At 38.9% G+C, this 15,237-nt stretch overlaps 1 protein-coding gene across 4 annotated transcripts in view; it reads right to left on the bottom strand.

Moving 5' to 3' along the window:
* tshz1 (teashirt zinc finger homeobox 1) overlaps window positions 1-15,237 on the bottom strand; it is a 166,169-nt gene that overhangs the window by 29,144 nt on the left and 121,788 nt on the right. The window contains exons 1-2 of one of the 4 annotated variants that reach the window (XM_055219239.2): window positions 6,992-7,137; window positions 4,693-5,246 (exon numbers count right to left, since the gene is read on the bottom strand). The exons of 2 other annotated variants lie outside the window; for them this stretch is intronic. In XM_055219239.2, coding sequence (XP_055075214.1) covers window positions 4,693-4,732 — 40 coding nt within the window. In that variant the 5' untranslated portion in view covers window positions 4,733-5,246; window positions 6,992-7,137. Of the gene's footprint in view, window positions 1-3,886; window positions 3,960-4,692; window positions 5,247-6,991; window positions 7,138-15,237 lie in introns of those variants that run through there. One more of the 4 variants, XM_055219238.2, reaches the window with a different exon arrangement.

The following is a 15,237-nucleotide window of genomic DNA, read 5'->3' as shown; positions in this document are numbered from 1 at the left end:
AATAATGTCAATCATTGCAATACTGTATCAGACCAGTTAGGCAAATCAAATGTAAATCAAAATAATCAGCAAACAATGCCAAAAAACGCTCCCAAAATCTTCATCCTGTTCACGTCGCCACATGCTCCTCAGATCCTACAACATCAACATGAAAGCCCGATCTCCTACTGGCCTATTATAAACATCGGCGCGGATCTGTTGCCCGTGCCGTTTGTGTTTTATCTGATGAGGATGCATACGACACACCGTGAGGAAAACGCCATACTGGGATGAGAAAACTCTGAAAACACCCCATCCTTCCTCTGAACCAGGAAAAAAGCAAGGGAAAGCAGCAACAGATGAGTGTGGGGCAAGACAGAGAGGAGGCAGACGTGGTCTCCCCTGGGTACGAGTTGACCTCCGTGTACTCCTCAAGCTTGGAGACTCCCGTTGCTGGGTCATGACTCAAGCTTTTCTCTCTTTTGTCTCTTTCCCCCGTCCTTCTCATCTTTCTGACTCACTGTGGACTAAATTAGCTGAGAAATGAAACATAGGGGATCAAAACATGCAGGACGAGAGAGACTCAGGGAGAGAGAGCGAAAGAAAAAACACAGCTGGCCTTTTTGATACTCATGAGTTCCCATAACGCTACAGACAGTACCTCTAATCCAAACCTCCTCTGGTGACACGCTAGCTTTTTTTGGTCCTGCACGTACTCGTTTTTCAACAGAGGCGAAGCGACTATCAGCGAACGCACTCGAACATTCGGACACGTAATGAAATAAGTCTGGAAGAAGTTCACACTTAACTAAACTTGTAGAAACCGGATAACTCCCCAACGTACGTAAGCTCATTAAACCACAGAGCGGCATTTACCGTAGACAGCTCTGGGCTGTGTACCGTCACACGCTTGGCTCGTACGTCGTAACGAGTCCCAACATATTTTCATTTTGATCCACTCTTCCCATAAAACCTGTCATCGATCTTCATTACTCAAACTCAACCTCCACGTTCTCGGACAAGGGGAACGGCGAGCCCGGGATTCAGAATAACTGGATACTCTTTGATTTCCTATAGGCCACTGGCTTGATCCCCAAATGCAAATTAAACTATTAGTTGTAAGTGGTGGGTCTCAACATGAATATTGACTAAATGGGTCAATGTCACCTGTTAATGACATGAGAGCGGATGAGACTACCCTCCAGTGAAGCCAGCACAAGGTGAGAGCTGATGTTGTGCTGCATTTGCATCTTTCTGGTGGTCTTTTTTAAAATTATTGCGATCTAAAAAAAATAATAAACCCATAAATATGAAATCTAAATGTATCCAGTTGTCTTATGCGTGCTTTAGATTTATATTCATAATTTGTACTGTATATGCACAACAAATGTTGACTGTCAACTCTTATCTCGGTTAATACATCACAAACTGACAAACAACTATTTTGAATATTTTACTTTCCACCGGACAAATTATATATCTAAACATTTCTCATTTCTCAGCCGGTGCAAAAATGAATACAAAGAATATAGCACTAAATGTGTCTACAACAAACCCCAAATTCTTAAAAGGCTCCATACAATATAACCCATGTGTGAAAATGTACCTCATATTGGTAACATACAAACATCACGGCACACATAAAAAATATTAAAGAAAAATATAAATGCAAAGCTCTCACACAGGCTTGCTCTGCATGTACTCGTGCACTGCGAGATTTAAGCAAAGCAAGGTTTTCAACACTGCTTAAATTCTGACAGTATTTTCAGACTTCAAGAGCGTGGTGGTGCCATTATTGTCAGCAGGAGCGCTGCGAGTCGGTACACCGAGAGCTCGAACTCTGGTGCGACCAATGACACAGAACAGTGGTATGTCCATCAACACGGAGACGATGGTGTGTTTGCCGTGCACCGGGCCTGATTGGCTAACGCTGGGGCGTTCTGATTGGCTGACTCGAATGCTTTCTGGGCCCAGCGGTGCGGTTAAGAGCCTGGATTACTGAGGTCATTAGGCAGCATTGCCACGGTGACGTGATTAGTCAGGTAGCAAAGTCCATTTGTCACCTGCGCCAGAAAATTGAGTTAATTCAGCACTACAGGCTAAAGGGACTGTATAATATCAACTTGATTACATCAAGGCAGCTGCAGACCTGACACTTCGCTGAATTTGTCAGCTTTAATCGCTCGAGCCTGTCACAAATCCATCAGGAGCTCGGATAATTAGGGTTCCTCCCTAATGAAGCCGGCAGAGGAACCTTTACCTTTATGTCTGATAATTAAGAAGCCTCTGGTGCCGAGGACACGTCGGGTTTTAATGACTCCCCGCGCTTGTTCCTCCCTCAACGCATTTTATTTTTCTACCGTTGAGCGTGATTGTGTGTGCGTGTGTCTGTGTGTGTTTCGAATCTGACTCCATCCGCAAATGCGAATCTGAAATAAAACAAACTCCCACGCTTCAATTTGGCAGAAAGTAAAAACATGATTAGTTCATATTTTAAAATTAAAAGAAGAAAGGAGTCAATTAAACCAAAGAAAATAATAACAACGCAGCGTTCGCATGCCTCAGCTATCCGCAGGACCGGGTTGCGTGGAACGGTCGCAAACTGAGCGTGTCTCGATCTGCGTGGGAGGTTGTGAAAACATAAAAACGAATGAAACCTGGAGCAAACTGAGAGATACTGCATTCATCGCCGAGTCCTCCCTTGGCTCTTCTCCTCTCTGCTAGAGCTCAAACTCACAGACTCGGTCTGTGCTCTACGTGGGAGGCCGTGTCTGTTTGAGAGAAAAGCCAGCAAATAAATACAAATGACTGCAGCAGCTCGACACGGAGAGAGGGCCACTCCGATCCCACTGCACCAAAACAACCTGAACCGAAGGGCCGATGCATGTAAATCACTCAGAGCAAACAATAGCAACGATGACAACCAAATCGAGGCAAACTGGTCCGTTAAAAAGAGGTGGAGCATAACAGAAGAGGAGCGTTGGAACAGAAAGAGTTGTTTGGACACACTCACATTAAGCATTTTTTTATCGGCTCTTCTTATTTAAAGTATGATGGTATTTTGGGGGAATACGCTATGCTTTTAATGCTATTAAAAAATAAAGATAGGAGAACGGAAACAGGCTTTTCTTTGGATTTTGTAACGATGTGTGCAAAGAACACTTTTGCTGTAATAGAGATAGGAAAGTGTCAGGCTTTAGGAGAATGGAAACAACCTGCTTGCCAATGTCTGAACGACCATTAAAGCAAATGATGAACATGCCTGTCAGAATAGAGAAAATTAAATCAATATTCATCCGAGGTGGAGGGGCAGACGGCTTGTTTTTGTGGAGGAGCTGCCAGGTCAGATTACCAAGTGCCATGTCACCTCTGTGAGTTTTTGAACTGCCCATGTCAGTCACTCTATAAAGCCAGGAAACTTAAAAGATAAAATAATACAAAACAATTCTTTTTTTATTAGTAGATAAGAGAATTAAACAAAAACTAAGCTAAACTATGGACTGCATTTATTAGGTGTGGAAACTACAAAATTGACCTTGGTTACAACACTGTGTCTGGAATGCCAGTTTTCCCTCTCCGTTCACATATCTGGGCCTAATTCTAAAGATCGGTATTTCTTCAATCTCTCCTGATGCCTGAACTTGAAAGAGAGCCTTCATTCGGGAGAGAATGGACCTGTTAGTCACAGGGATTAAACGAAAAAAATAGAACGGAGGAAACAAAAGAAAAAAAGTGAAGGGAAAAGTATAACTCCCTTAGTAGCTACAAAACTTAGTGGTTTTATATAAAATAGCAAACTAAATCAAAAGTGTTGATCACGAATCAAAGTCTCTACACTTTTAGAGATTAATGAAAGCAGAAAGAAATCAGCTCTCTTTTAACATCAAAGAGCACAGGTACATCTCACATGAATAAATTGGGCTGAGAGGAAAACAGATCCTAGTGGAGGCCTTGCTCGGTGACATCTATCAGGGAAGAGATGTTCTCTTTGCTACATTTTGTGCTCTCGACACGCCCCAGCAATCCCTTATCCCTCCTTTCTCTCTCCCTCTCTTTGAATGACTAGAAAGTACTGTATAACCCTGCCGAAAACTTCTCTCTTTCTCTGTTTTCCCGCACGACGGGGGCAAAAGTTGTCCTTTGAGTGGCTGCGGCCGCAAAGCGCATGCGTGTTTCCATGGTGAATGATTTACTGATGTTTATCAGGAATGAATAGATCAAAGGCGGCCACATGACAGGCGATCAATCAAGCATCAAATCAAGGATGGCAATCCGCATCTAACTTGAAGAACTAAAGCACTTTGAAACTACATTTTCAGTCGGATATATATAGGCCACGGTGGAATGTGAAAGTTTTTTTGGCACAACTTTAAAAAAAAGAAAAGTTTGAAGTTAACACGCTTTCTTTTAAAACTACAATTAGTGCATGCTAGGAATTTTTACTTTTAATGTTGCTAAAATAGCATAAACTACGGAAATTAAAAAACGTAAAATATTTCATTCATTGGATGTTGCTTTGCAAACCATATTATAAAGACGTGTACGCACATTTAGATGTAAGCATTAAGCAGACGCTTTTATCCAAAACGACATACAGTGTATTTAGTCAGTAATTGAGCTACAGTTACACTAAATTAAAATGTGTGCCTGGCATATGATACACACCATTGCTATGTATTCATACAAGAAGAGACCCACGCATGCACCGCTTACCTGAAGATCGCCTCGGCGCTTGCTGCTTTCTCCGCGGCATGCTGTTGTCCCACACTCTCCTCTTGACTTCTCATACAGAATCAAAATGCCAGTGACGGGAAAACAAGAGAATAGGCTAAATGTAAAAACAAAGCACGTAACGGCGTGTTCCTCTTCTCTTCAACACGACCAAAGTCTTAGTTTTTATTCCACCTCTTTTAAAAAGTCTCTAAAAGCAAAATGCCAAGTCTAAGAGGGGTCAATAGGTCTTGTGAGGTGTCGATGTTTTTTTTTTCAGACCAAAACGCCTGTAAAACAAAATGTAGCTTGTAGGTGTATCTGTCCGACGCGTCTAATAAGTCATAGCATGATTGCCAAAAGCTGAGATATATCTCCCCGTCCAGTCTAACGGCGCAGAAACACAGAAAAGCGCTTCATTAGCTTCTCCTTATCGTCATCCAGGTTATGGCAATACTTTGTAGCAGATGTTCATCAAAACGGAAGAAACTTCCACAGTTATGGAGAGCCCGTGCAACTGTATTTCCGTCCTCGCGCTCCCCTGCTCAGTGGAAACCCTGAAAACGGGACAAAACGAGACAGGCAGACGGGAGACAGTTAATGTCAGTCACAAACAGCTAAAAAGCGGCTCGCGTTCAGCGGGCATTTCCGCGGACTAAATTCCCCACGCACGCAGCGGAGTCTCTCTCGTTTCGCGCTCCTCCCGATATTCACCAAACACACTGTCCGTCCATGCTTAGGGAAACATGTGGACAGTTGATTTAGGCAAGCGTGACGCGTTTACTACAGAGCGATACATAAACAAAAACCGCGCTCTGTCGTTGTGAAACGATCGTGAACTAATTACTCTTCGGAAAACGCAAACTCCAGGGAGCGAAACGGGGGTCGCGGCTCTTCGCTGAAATATGTATCGCGCGTTGAGGATGCGTGAGCGGTTCAGACAGTCTCAACTGATAGACAGACACATCGAGTTGCCTTTCCTGCCTCTCTCTCTTTACTCCACCCCTCCGGAGCGTCACTCTGACAGTGAAAACCCACCTGTCAATCTTTTTAATTGTTCTGTTTTTCCCTCCCCACAAAACAGCAGCGTTTGAAAGACAAGGAACTGCCTTTTTCGGAGAACTCATCACTTGTTTATATGCGGTCCGTTTAAAATAAATATTTTCGATATGATTTTACAAGACAAAAACACATTGCGCTGATATTCAAAACGAAACAATGACTGCATTACTGTTTTCCCCGTCATGCACTGTTTGTCTATTGCTTTTGAAAATGACTTCGCGTCATGATCATAATAAAACAAGTTGGCCACTCTTGGGGGGGACGTCACGCACAAAACAGTTAATCGCATAAGAGAAGGGGTGCAAGCTGTAAAATATTTAGACAACACTTTTAATCCTTTTTCTTTTGTTTTGCATTTGAAGAGTGCTACGTTTCTAACACAATACATTTTTTTATTATATTGTCCTTTTTTGCATTTTTGTGTTTGTTTCGTACTAAGAGAACAAAACTAAGACTTAAATCCAGCCAGTATGCGCTACGAAGTAAAATATTTGTGACCTTTTTCCAGCTCCTAAAAAGAGGACAGTTGGAAGTTACAGATTGATTCGTTACACCTTACTAGGAAGTGAACACTTTGCACGGGAAGGGGAGGGACTCCTGGAACAAGTTGAGTATGACCGTAACAAGCCTCTCTACAACGCGTACACATTACTTATTCATCAATTGCAAAACATCCACAAATTAAATAACGAGTCCACGCGTTAGACATTTCAGATCCTATTAGGTTAAGAAGCGTAATAAATCCAGCGCACATCTGCTCTTCGGCTACTTTGTTGACACCGTTTTACCTGGCAAACCTCAAAATCCCACTTTAATCTGAACTTTGTTATTGTCTTTATACCAGCGTTGACGCAATGTCCACTCTTTCTGTAAGTTGGCGAGTGGGTGGGTGCGCTTTTTAAGCGCTCGGAAGGGGAACAGAAGAAACCCGAGTGATTTTTTTGGGTGGCCTTGACTCGCTCTTGCTCGCCTGGTGTTTCTCCTTTCTAGAGGATATTAAGGTTCTGACTCTCGCGCGCACAAACGCGGGGATGCTGCTACGATTTCAGCGGATAATTCTGCCTCCGGACCGACGTCTTGCATATCGCATCCCGGTGAGTGTACATAATATATTGATAGTATACGGACACATACACTGAATGCGTAAATAAAACAAACCGGGTTACTACACACCACCACCAAAGCGTTAATATTTCTGCGCAAATGTACATCGGACGCAACGTTGAAATCGTTTGCTTACCTTTGACGGCGCTGCGCATCCTTGAGCTATTGCCAGTCGCGATCTAACTGATCATTTATGCCGCACGCCTGTCGGTAGGGGCTAATAATGTGGAAATATGTCCAAGTTCCGCCCCAACATCTGTCCATCTATCCATCCTCGCGACTACCTCGATCAGCCTGTCGCTGTTGATGGCTCTTACGTCACCAATCTCCCATCAGAAACTCATCGGGCTCCTCGAGATTTCAGGGCAACAGTATTGCTGTGTTTAAAATGCCACGATCTTTTGAGATATTTGTGCGTTAATAGCAGATCTATCTCCGTCTATGTGAAAGACAGCAGTACAATAATAATTACAGGGTCACATTTAACGTACTGTAGATGCTGCAACATCAAAGATAAAGTTTATCTTTTTTGTGTGGCACATTGCATATTATATTCTAATAGTATACCACCTGGGAAATATATTTTTAAATATTTTTATTAAATAAAAAAATATATACTTCTATTTTGAATGAGCTTTTTCTTAGTATTGCATTTAAATACGAATTCCAAATTTAAATATGTAGCAAAATTGATTTCTTATTTATTTGACTTCGTTTCAGTGGTTTCAAGACTGCTGACACTCGTTAAAACTGCGCAACTGTAGTTCTAACTGTACAAATGTCCCGCTGAAAATCATTTGTATTTCCCAGAAATGAACGCTTTTGTTGTTTTCTCACATGACAATGTATTAGGCCAATCCTAATGCATTTTAAACTGATTATACTGCTCTGAAATCAGTGATCCGATCTGATTGTATGGTACAGTTCTCTCAGTCTTTCAGAAAACGCAGGACAAGTTCATCTCAAAAGTAATGCTTATATATATCGTCGTGCATATGCCCTCCAGAGTATACAGAGTGTATAAAGAGTAACACTTATATGTATATACTAATACAATTACGTTTCAACTATAAAAGCAGTGTTTATTTACAAGTAACTGTTTTTAACAGAATTAATAAACATTAAATTCATGTTATTTGTTGGTATTGATCAGTATCTGCTGTGCAACATGTAATGTGAAACAGTGTAACCAAAAAGCAATGAATCTTAAAAACCTTCCTGCTGCTCAGCTGTGTCTCCAAACCTAAATCGAAATGCGTGCATTGGCATGGTGTGTTATACAGCTGTGTTAATTATATGCTGATATGAACTGCTACTTTAAAATTAGGTATGTGTAAATAATTTTAAAGAAGAAGATGTAAGTACTTGCAGCTGTGTTTTCTAATGCTTATTTCATCCGGTGCTACCATCCGGATAAGAGTAAATAAAAGAAGTATAATTTTGTACTGTAGTGTTACTCTATACATGTTTGCTGTCACAAATCATACATATACATTTTAGGAAAAATGCATTAGAACATGTTGACTGGTCTCTGTATGTTTGTGTGCACGACTACGTGCGTACATTTGTGTGTTTGTAGATAGCATCCATATATGTTTGTATACATCATCTTATCATGTGCAGGGCATCTTATTTCTCTGTGAAAGGCCATGCCTGGAGGTATGCCATGCAAATACAAGCATTAAGCACAATGCCCACACATTTAAAAAGGTTTGTGTGTAGTCTGAGCTGTGTAGTTTTTCAGCCTTACATTACGGGTCAAAGCTTTTACAATAGGATATACATTTATGTTTGTCTTCCCTGCATATAAGTTCTGCGGTTCTGTCTTATTAACTTAATGACTGGAGATGATTGGAAAACAGGAACGTTTTAAGCATCAGTGAGTAAGTGTTTCCAAGGACAAGTAAAATATAATAGTGTCACTGAATGTTCCTCCTAACCTCGTATATACGCTATGTGTACGTATAGATAAGAAGGATAGAGAAAAATGTAACTATATATTTATTTAGCCCTTTTTATTAAATAGTCAGTGTTGATTTTTTTATGCTGTTACATTATTTTATGCTAATTAAATTGTAAAACTGTACTGACTAACTGCAACCTGGTTTGTTTTTCTTATATAACTTAAATGCAAAATTGTCTGATCTGTTATTTACTGCAGGCATTAAGATGGCCTTATTTGTATTAAAATCCCATGGCATGTTTTTAATGCATATTATTTGTTGTGTGCATATTATGTGTTGTGTCTCAGTATTATTCTGTCTGCTTAAAGGATCACAGCTGTATGTTACATGTCTAAAACTGAAAATCCTAGAAAGATTTGAAGTGATAGTCTTTGAAGTGGTTGTTTTCATGTGCAGCCTGTCACATTGTATCAACAAATAATGATCCAAATTGCTTGCGCACTACACGAGGCGGGATGCCGTCATACGTGTCCGCGGACATGTATGGCGAGATCTGAAGGTTTATAAACAATAACATAGCATGTTGTCAGTGTTTTTGAGTGAAGTAACTTTGCAGAACGTCTTAATGATAATATTTTCTTAAACATTTTGTATATTTATATAGGCAACGTGACACAATCACACATTTGTTGTGTGTGTGGTGGAAATGCACACGCTTTCTGGACTGTGGGTTTGGTCGGTGATGTAGATGTATGTGGAGTAAACATTTACGAGCAGTCATACCATCCTCGTAAAAATTCTATGTACTGACCCCTCTTATGTGAAATGCTCATATGTGCATATTAGTTAATATTTTTTAATGATCATGTGTGTTTTACCAGTTCAGCAGGTAGGGAATACAAGTGCATATTTTTCTCTGCAGAATATCTCTCCCATGCTGTTACTGATAGGTTTGCTTTGCAAGTCTTGTGAAAAAGTACTTTAATCTTCTATGTGATTCAGATTTAATGATTATGTTTCTAAAATGTTCTTCTCCTGTCTTTTAGGTTATGATGCCATTCTCTAAAATGGATAACATTGCATCCCCAAGGTCAGAGGTCAGCAAATAATTGGATATTTTTTCTGTTTGATTTAAATCATTGCAGGTTTTGGTAAAAATGTTTATTTTTGCTTCTAACAATTGCAGATGATGTTATAAATGTATCGTTACTCGTAATTACATGGAATTGAATGTTAGTACTGCTAAAATGATAATCGTACACTTTCACACGGCAACCCAAATATCTAACATTACTGCAGATTGGCTGTGCGGTGTAAACCTTACATCTGTAATGATAATTAAAGCCACGTGACAATGTTGGATTTATATTATTAAAACTTACATCACAAATAATCATTTGAAGCACTCATGTATTGGAACCACTATTATAGTTCTCAGTCGATGGATAAGCTGTTGTTATTGATGCAATTACTGATGCTTGAGCCTTTATAGTGTTTATAATTATGACATATTATTGTATTTTTCTAATACATACATTTGTGTTTCCCAGTATTTATTACCCTCAACTTGTTATTTTAAAGTATGAAATAAATAATAATAAAATGTTGATAACTTCTGTCATTAAATATATATAACATTGTAAATAAAGGATAGCTCACAGAGTGAAAGTGTCTTTGCCAGTCATTTGAAAATTGCATTTTAATTGTTGAGATTATTGTGTTAAAACTGACAAAATTGCAGTTCAGCTCAGTCAAAAGCAAAAGCGAGCAAGTTTGAAATCCATTTTATCACAACTATTCCTTCATAATATTTTTATTTCACAACGCAGGAGACACTTCTCACACTGGAAAGATTTAAAGCTCTTGATAAAAAAACTATTTTATAACATAAAAACTTCCACTTTCAACCAGCGATTGGGTCAAATGAATTTTGTACAGTCATTGACAGGCAAAAACTAAGAATATATATTACAAAAAATAATAAAGTGAAGCCTTTTACTGGGAAGGATATCTTGAAATCCATCAGATAAGGAAGGATAATTAAAATGTCACCTTTCTCTGGAGGAATGAGGCCCATCATAGCTTTATATAATTCAATACTTTTGTACTGTCACTAAATGCTGATCACAAAGTTATTTGATGACTTTAAATTTGAATCCTGTCATTTTTTTTATATATTTTTTCAACTTAAAAAAATTACAAAAGCTATTTATTTGCTTGACCAACGGGTCATAACACATTATGTAATATTAATTTTCAGTACAGCTCGTATGAATTATTATTTTTTAACGTTCATACACTGTAAGCCAGTTAAGTCATGCAATTAAATGTATTTTTAAAGGCAGAAAGGTAGATTTTTTTAAAGTTACATATTTTTGATCATCAACAAGTTTTTCTTTGCATTGTTTTTCTATTTAATTTGGTGCATATTATTATTTAAAGTCATCATATTCATATGTAACCCTGTCTGTGCAATCCAGGCTAAAGTCTCAATCTAATTTTGAGATCAAAAAATCTAAGTTTGATTTCACTCATTTCGATCTTTACTATTATACTATTACTATTAATTAACGTCAATATTAAAGTCGCCATGAAACGGAAGTAGCAATTGTCTAATTTTCCTCGTGTTGACGTATATTCGAGTGAAACAGCTTCAGAAATTAAAAAAGGTAGGGCTGGACTTGAATTCGTCCATCGAGAGTTGGGTCATGTTGCTAATTGCTAATCGCTGCAATCTTTTCCCGGACTCTGCCCACATGCCATACCATATAACCGGAAGTAAAGAGAAATCATTTGAAGAAGGGGAGGAGATTTGCATTTTTGATTTTAAGATTATAAGGGCACATGAATTTAAAATAATAATGAAGCTCACAGATAAGTAATTTGTAAAAAATACCACAATATTCCAAAACAAATTACAGCTTTTCATTTTAATTTCATTTCGACTTTAAAGATAGCTAGGTTATATTTTTACAGAAAGTTTTTTGATGACTTTTTATATAGAAAACCGTAAATCACTTTTTTAATACTTTTTTAAATCATGGGTTTCACAGGCAGAGTCACATATTTATATTTAGGTTTTAATATGTATGCAACAAGTTAAAGTATCAGTATTCGCAACCAATGTTTCTCTTTTTTTTTGCTAATTAAAATCAGTGACCGAGACATTAGGATAGAATGAGCATAGGAACGCTTGAATCACTATCAAGTCCATCCAGGTTCCTTCATCCAGATTTCATACAGTACGACTCTGTGAATCCGAATCTGGTTATTACCTCATAAAACGTCTCTTCCTGCTCCGCTGCACCTCCACATTCAGGAGGGGATCCCGCTCCTCTATTCTTCCCTCAAACCCTGCACGTTTCAGCAGAAGTTAAGTGACATATTTCAAAATACCCTCCTCCAACGTGAGTCCCGCTGCCTGCCATACCACCTCTTTTGTTTTCTCTGACACATGCGGTCTCCTTCCAATTAGCATTTTTCAGCCATTAAAGAGGAATATCGGAGTGGTGAAATGTTTTCCTGTTTCATTACCACTGACTGCACCCCTTTGATTGGTTGCAAAGGGAAATGTTCTGTAAAAACATCATTTTCCCCAGAAGCTCGAAGGAGAGTGGCCAGACAGTACGCGTAAACTCCCGGAGTCGCATTTACAGTAAGCATATAGGATTATTGGAACGTCTCTCTCGTGCTTTACTGACTCGATGAATTGTTATAAAAAGTGAAAGAAACGATGCAAAGATCGAGATCAGACACGAAAGCTACATCCCTTGATTTATATTCGGTTTTTAAAAAAGATATTTTCCTCCTTTACACATCTTGTCGTTAAATAATATAGCAGCGCAGCTCTGTCAGTTTTTATTTATTTATTTGTTTGTTTGTTTGCTCCCCAGCTCCTACTTTCACACAGTAAAAAAGCAAACACAGTGGAAATTTTCAACGATACAAAAATGGAAAAAAAAAGCTGCGCGTTTTCACACTTCCAAACCATAATTATTAAGATGTAACCACTTTAGATCAAAGATATGCATGAAGCGCCTTTGATAATGTATGGTTTTTAGGAGAAACAAAATAGGATGGGTTTTTTTTCCGCTTCAGTCAAACTCATAGCCTGAGGGTCTCTGCTAAGGAAAGATCTCTCTCACTACTGATGCAACAAAGAGGAAAAAAAGCCCCCGAAAGCTGCTCCGAGTGCTCGGCTTCTACGCTCGGTGGAAATGTGTTTGTTTTTATAAAAGATCCAAAAGCATTAACAAGAACAACAAAAAAATGTTTTCCTCTTTCCTCCCTCGACCAACTAAAATATCCTGCACGACGCCAACCTGTTACCATAACTCAGTGTATTTAAGTGCGTTCAAGTGGATGCATTTTTAACCTAAACCTTGATCTGGGATCGAGTAGAAACTTAACTCAGATTATTAGTGTTATATAATAAATATATAGTACCTGAATATTCTTGCCTATCCACTAAAGGTAACATCCAAACCTGTCATATGTTTATTTTAGCAGGTCGCCTCTCAAACACATTCAGCAAGAGGTCTTTTTATAACGGTTTTGGTTTATAAAACACAGATACGTAAAATTCTGGTCTCTAAATGTCCACTTTCTAAGCCAGAAAAGTTTGATTTAAACAAACGGCCCTATGTGAATCTCGCTGTTGAGCCATGCATGGTCTTCCGGCCCTATACCCTATTTTACACCCGGGCAGGATTCCGAATGCTGTCCCGGTTTTCCCAGACACTACTCCTGTGGCTTCCAGAGGACCGATGACGCCAGCCCCAAGGTTACATCAGCAAATCACGACCCTGCTCCACCCCAAAACATCCTGGAAACACTCACACATACCACTTTATTCTCAATGAGAGGGGTTTTTTATTTCTCAAATACTACACTGGGTTTTTTCAGTCAGACGGTCTTTTTCTGCTTCAGTTTTACTTGATTTCTAGTTCATTCAAAACACACATGCACACACTTCTGACCTAATAGCTCAATCTTACTAAACTAATTAATCACAGCGACAAGGTTGGCTGGGTGACATTCTCCAAAATATCCATTTTGATTTAACTCTTTTTTTTTTTTAAAACATTCCCACATGAACTCTTTCTCTTTCTCTCTCTCACTTCACTCATTCCAATATTTTCTCAAGGTTAACAGGTAGAAAACGTTTGGCCACGAGCTGCTTTAAGTCTCGAGCGCTCCAGTCAGCAGTCAGGTGTGGCTGTAGAAAAAAAGACGTCGTCTCTCTCTCTCTATCTCTCTCTCTCTCTCTCTCTCTCTCTCTCTCTCTAGTTGCATTAATCAGAAGAGTGACAAAATCGAATCTGTGACGACAACCGCGGCTCTGCTGTAAGCGGAGAGGTGGAGAATAACTTTATTAATCAACATCTCCTGATTAATTGTTATAAAGTGTCATCCATAAATTTTCCTTGGATTTAATAATTCTTGTGGAAGACTTAACAATCTCCCTCGTGATTTGAGGTTTTATTGAGGGCTGTACCGAGCGAGGTGCGCTGACATAAATAGCATCTCGATGGCCGGTTTTCTCATCACTGACAGATATGAAATACAATTATCAGTATGATCTGTTTAAAAATTCATCATCAGCCACTGTCTACAGTGGAAACACACTCACTCTCCAGCTTTGTCTGTCTCTTATACACGTACACGTCCGTACACACGTAGAGCAGAGAGGGGTCATAACTGATAAGCTCTTCTATCCATTATGAATTTCATCTTTTTTTCTTTCCCTCCAGCTTGTTAAGTTGTTTTAACTGTGGATATTGTATTATGTGCTTTGCCGCCCCCCGTCCCCCACCACCATTATATTAAAACATAAATCACAAGATAATCAATCAGTAAATGACAATGCAGAGGCAAATCGCTTCTATCATTGTTTCCACACAGAATATCATTAATGTGACTCTTATTAGAGACGAAACAGGCAAGCACACCCAGAACGAATCCACGAATGCCACACAATACATTTTTTTAAAGTGACCTCAACTAAACTGCTATAGACTTAAATTTTTAATGCCTGGGATATACATTTTATAGCAGGTTGTAAATTACAGCGGGGTCAGGGGTTCTGGATCGCAGATTTAGAATTTCCACAAAAAAGTCAAAACAAAAGGTTGAGGGATCTCGAAAAGTACTAGCAGATTACATTTTACGTTTTAGAGAAACGTTTAATTAACCGCAAAAGTTAGACCACAGGTTAGTGAGAGTACAGCATTTTATCTGCCGCTAAATAGATGCTAGCGAACAAAAGTTGTGAAGTGTAGTAACCATAGCAACAGTAGACCACTTCATTTCATTATGATTATCAAAACGAATTAAAAACTTTACATTTTAAATGTTCACCTGCTTGCCATATACCGTATAATCGGACCCAACAGTTCTTAAAACCAATATAAAATATTTGCATCCAAACAAACACCTTTATTACAATCTCTGTTTAGTATATAACCATTTAGTTTAT

Source organism: Misgurnus anguillicaudatus, chromosome 20 (assembly GCF_027580225.2).
Source record: "Misgurnus anguillicaudatus chromosome 20, ASM2758022v2, whole genome shotgun sequence".
Lineage (NCBI taxonomy): Eukaryota > Metazoa > Chordata > Actinopteri > Cypriniformes > Cobitidae > Misgurnus > Misgurnus anguillicaudatus.
This window is presented reverse-complemented; position numbering and strand designations above follow the sequence as displayed.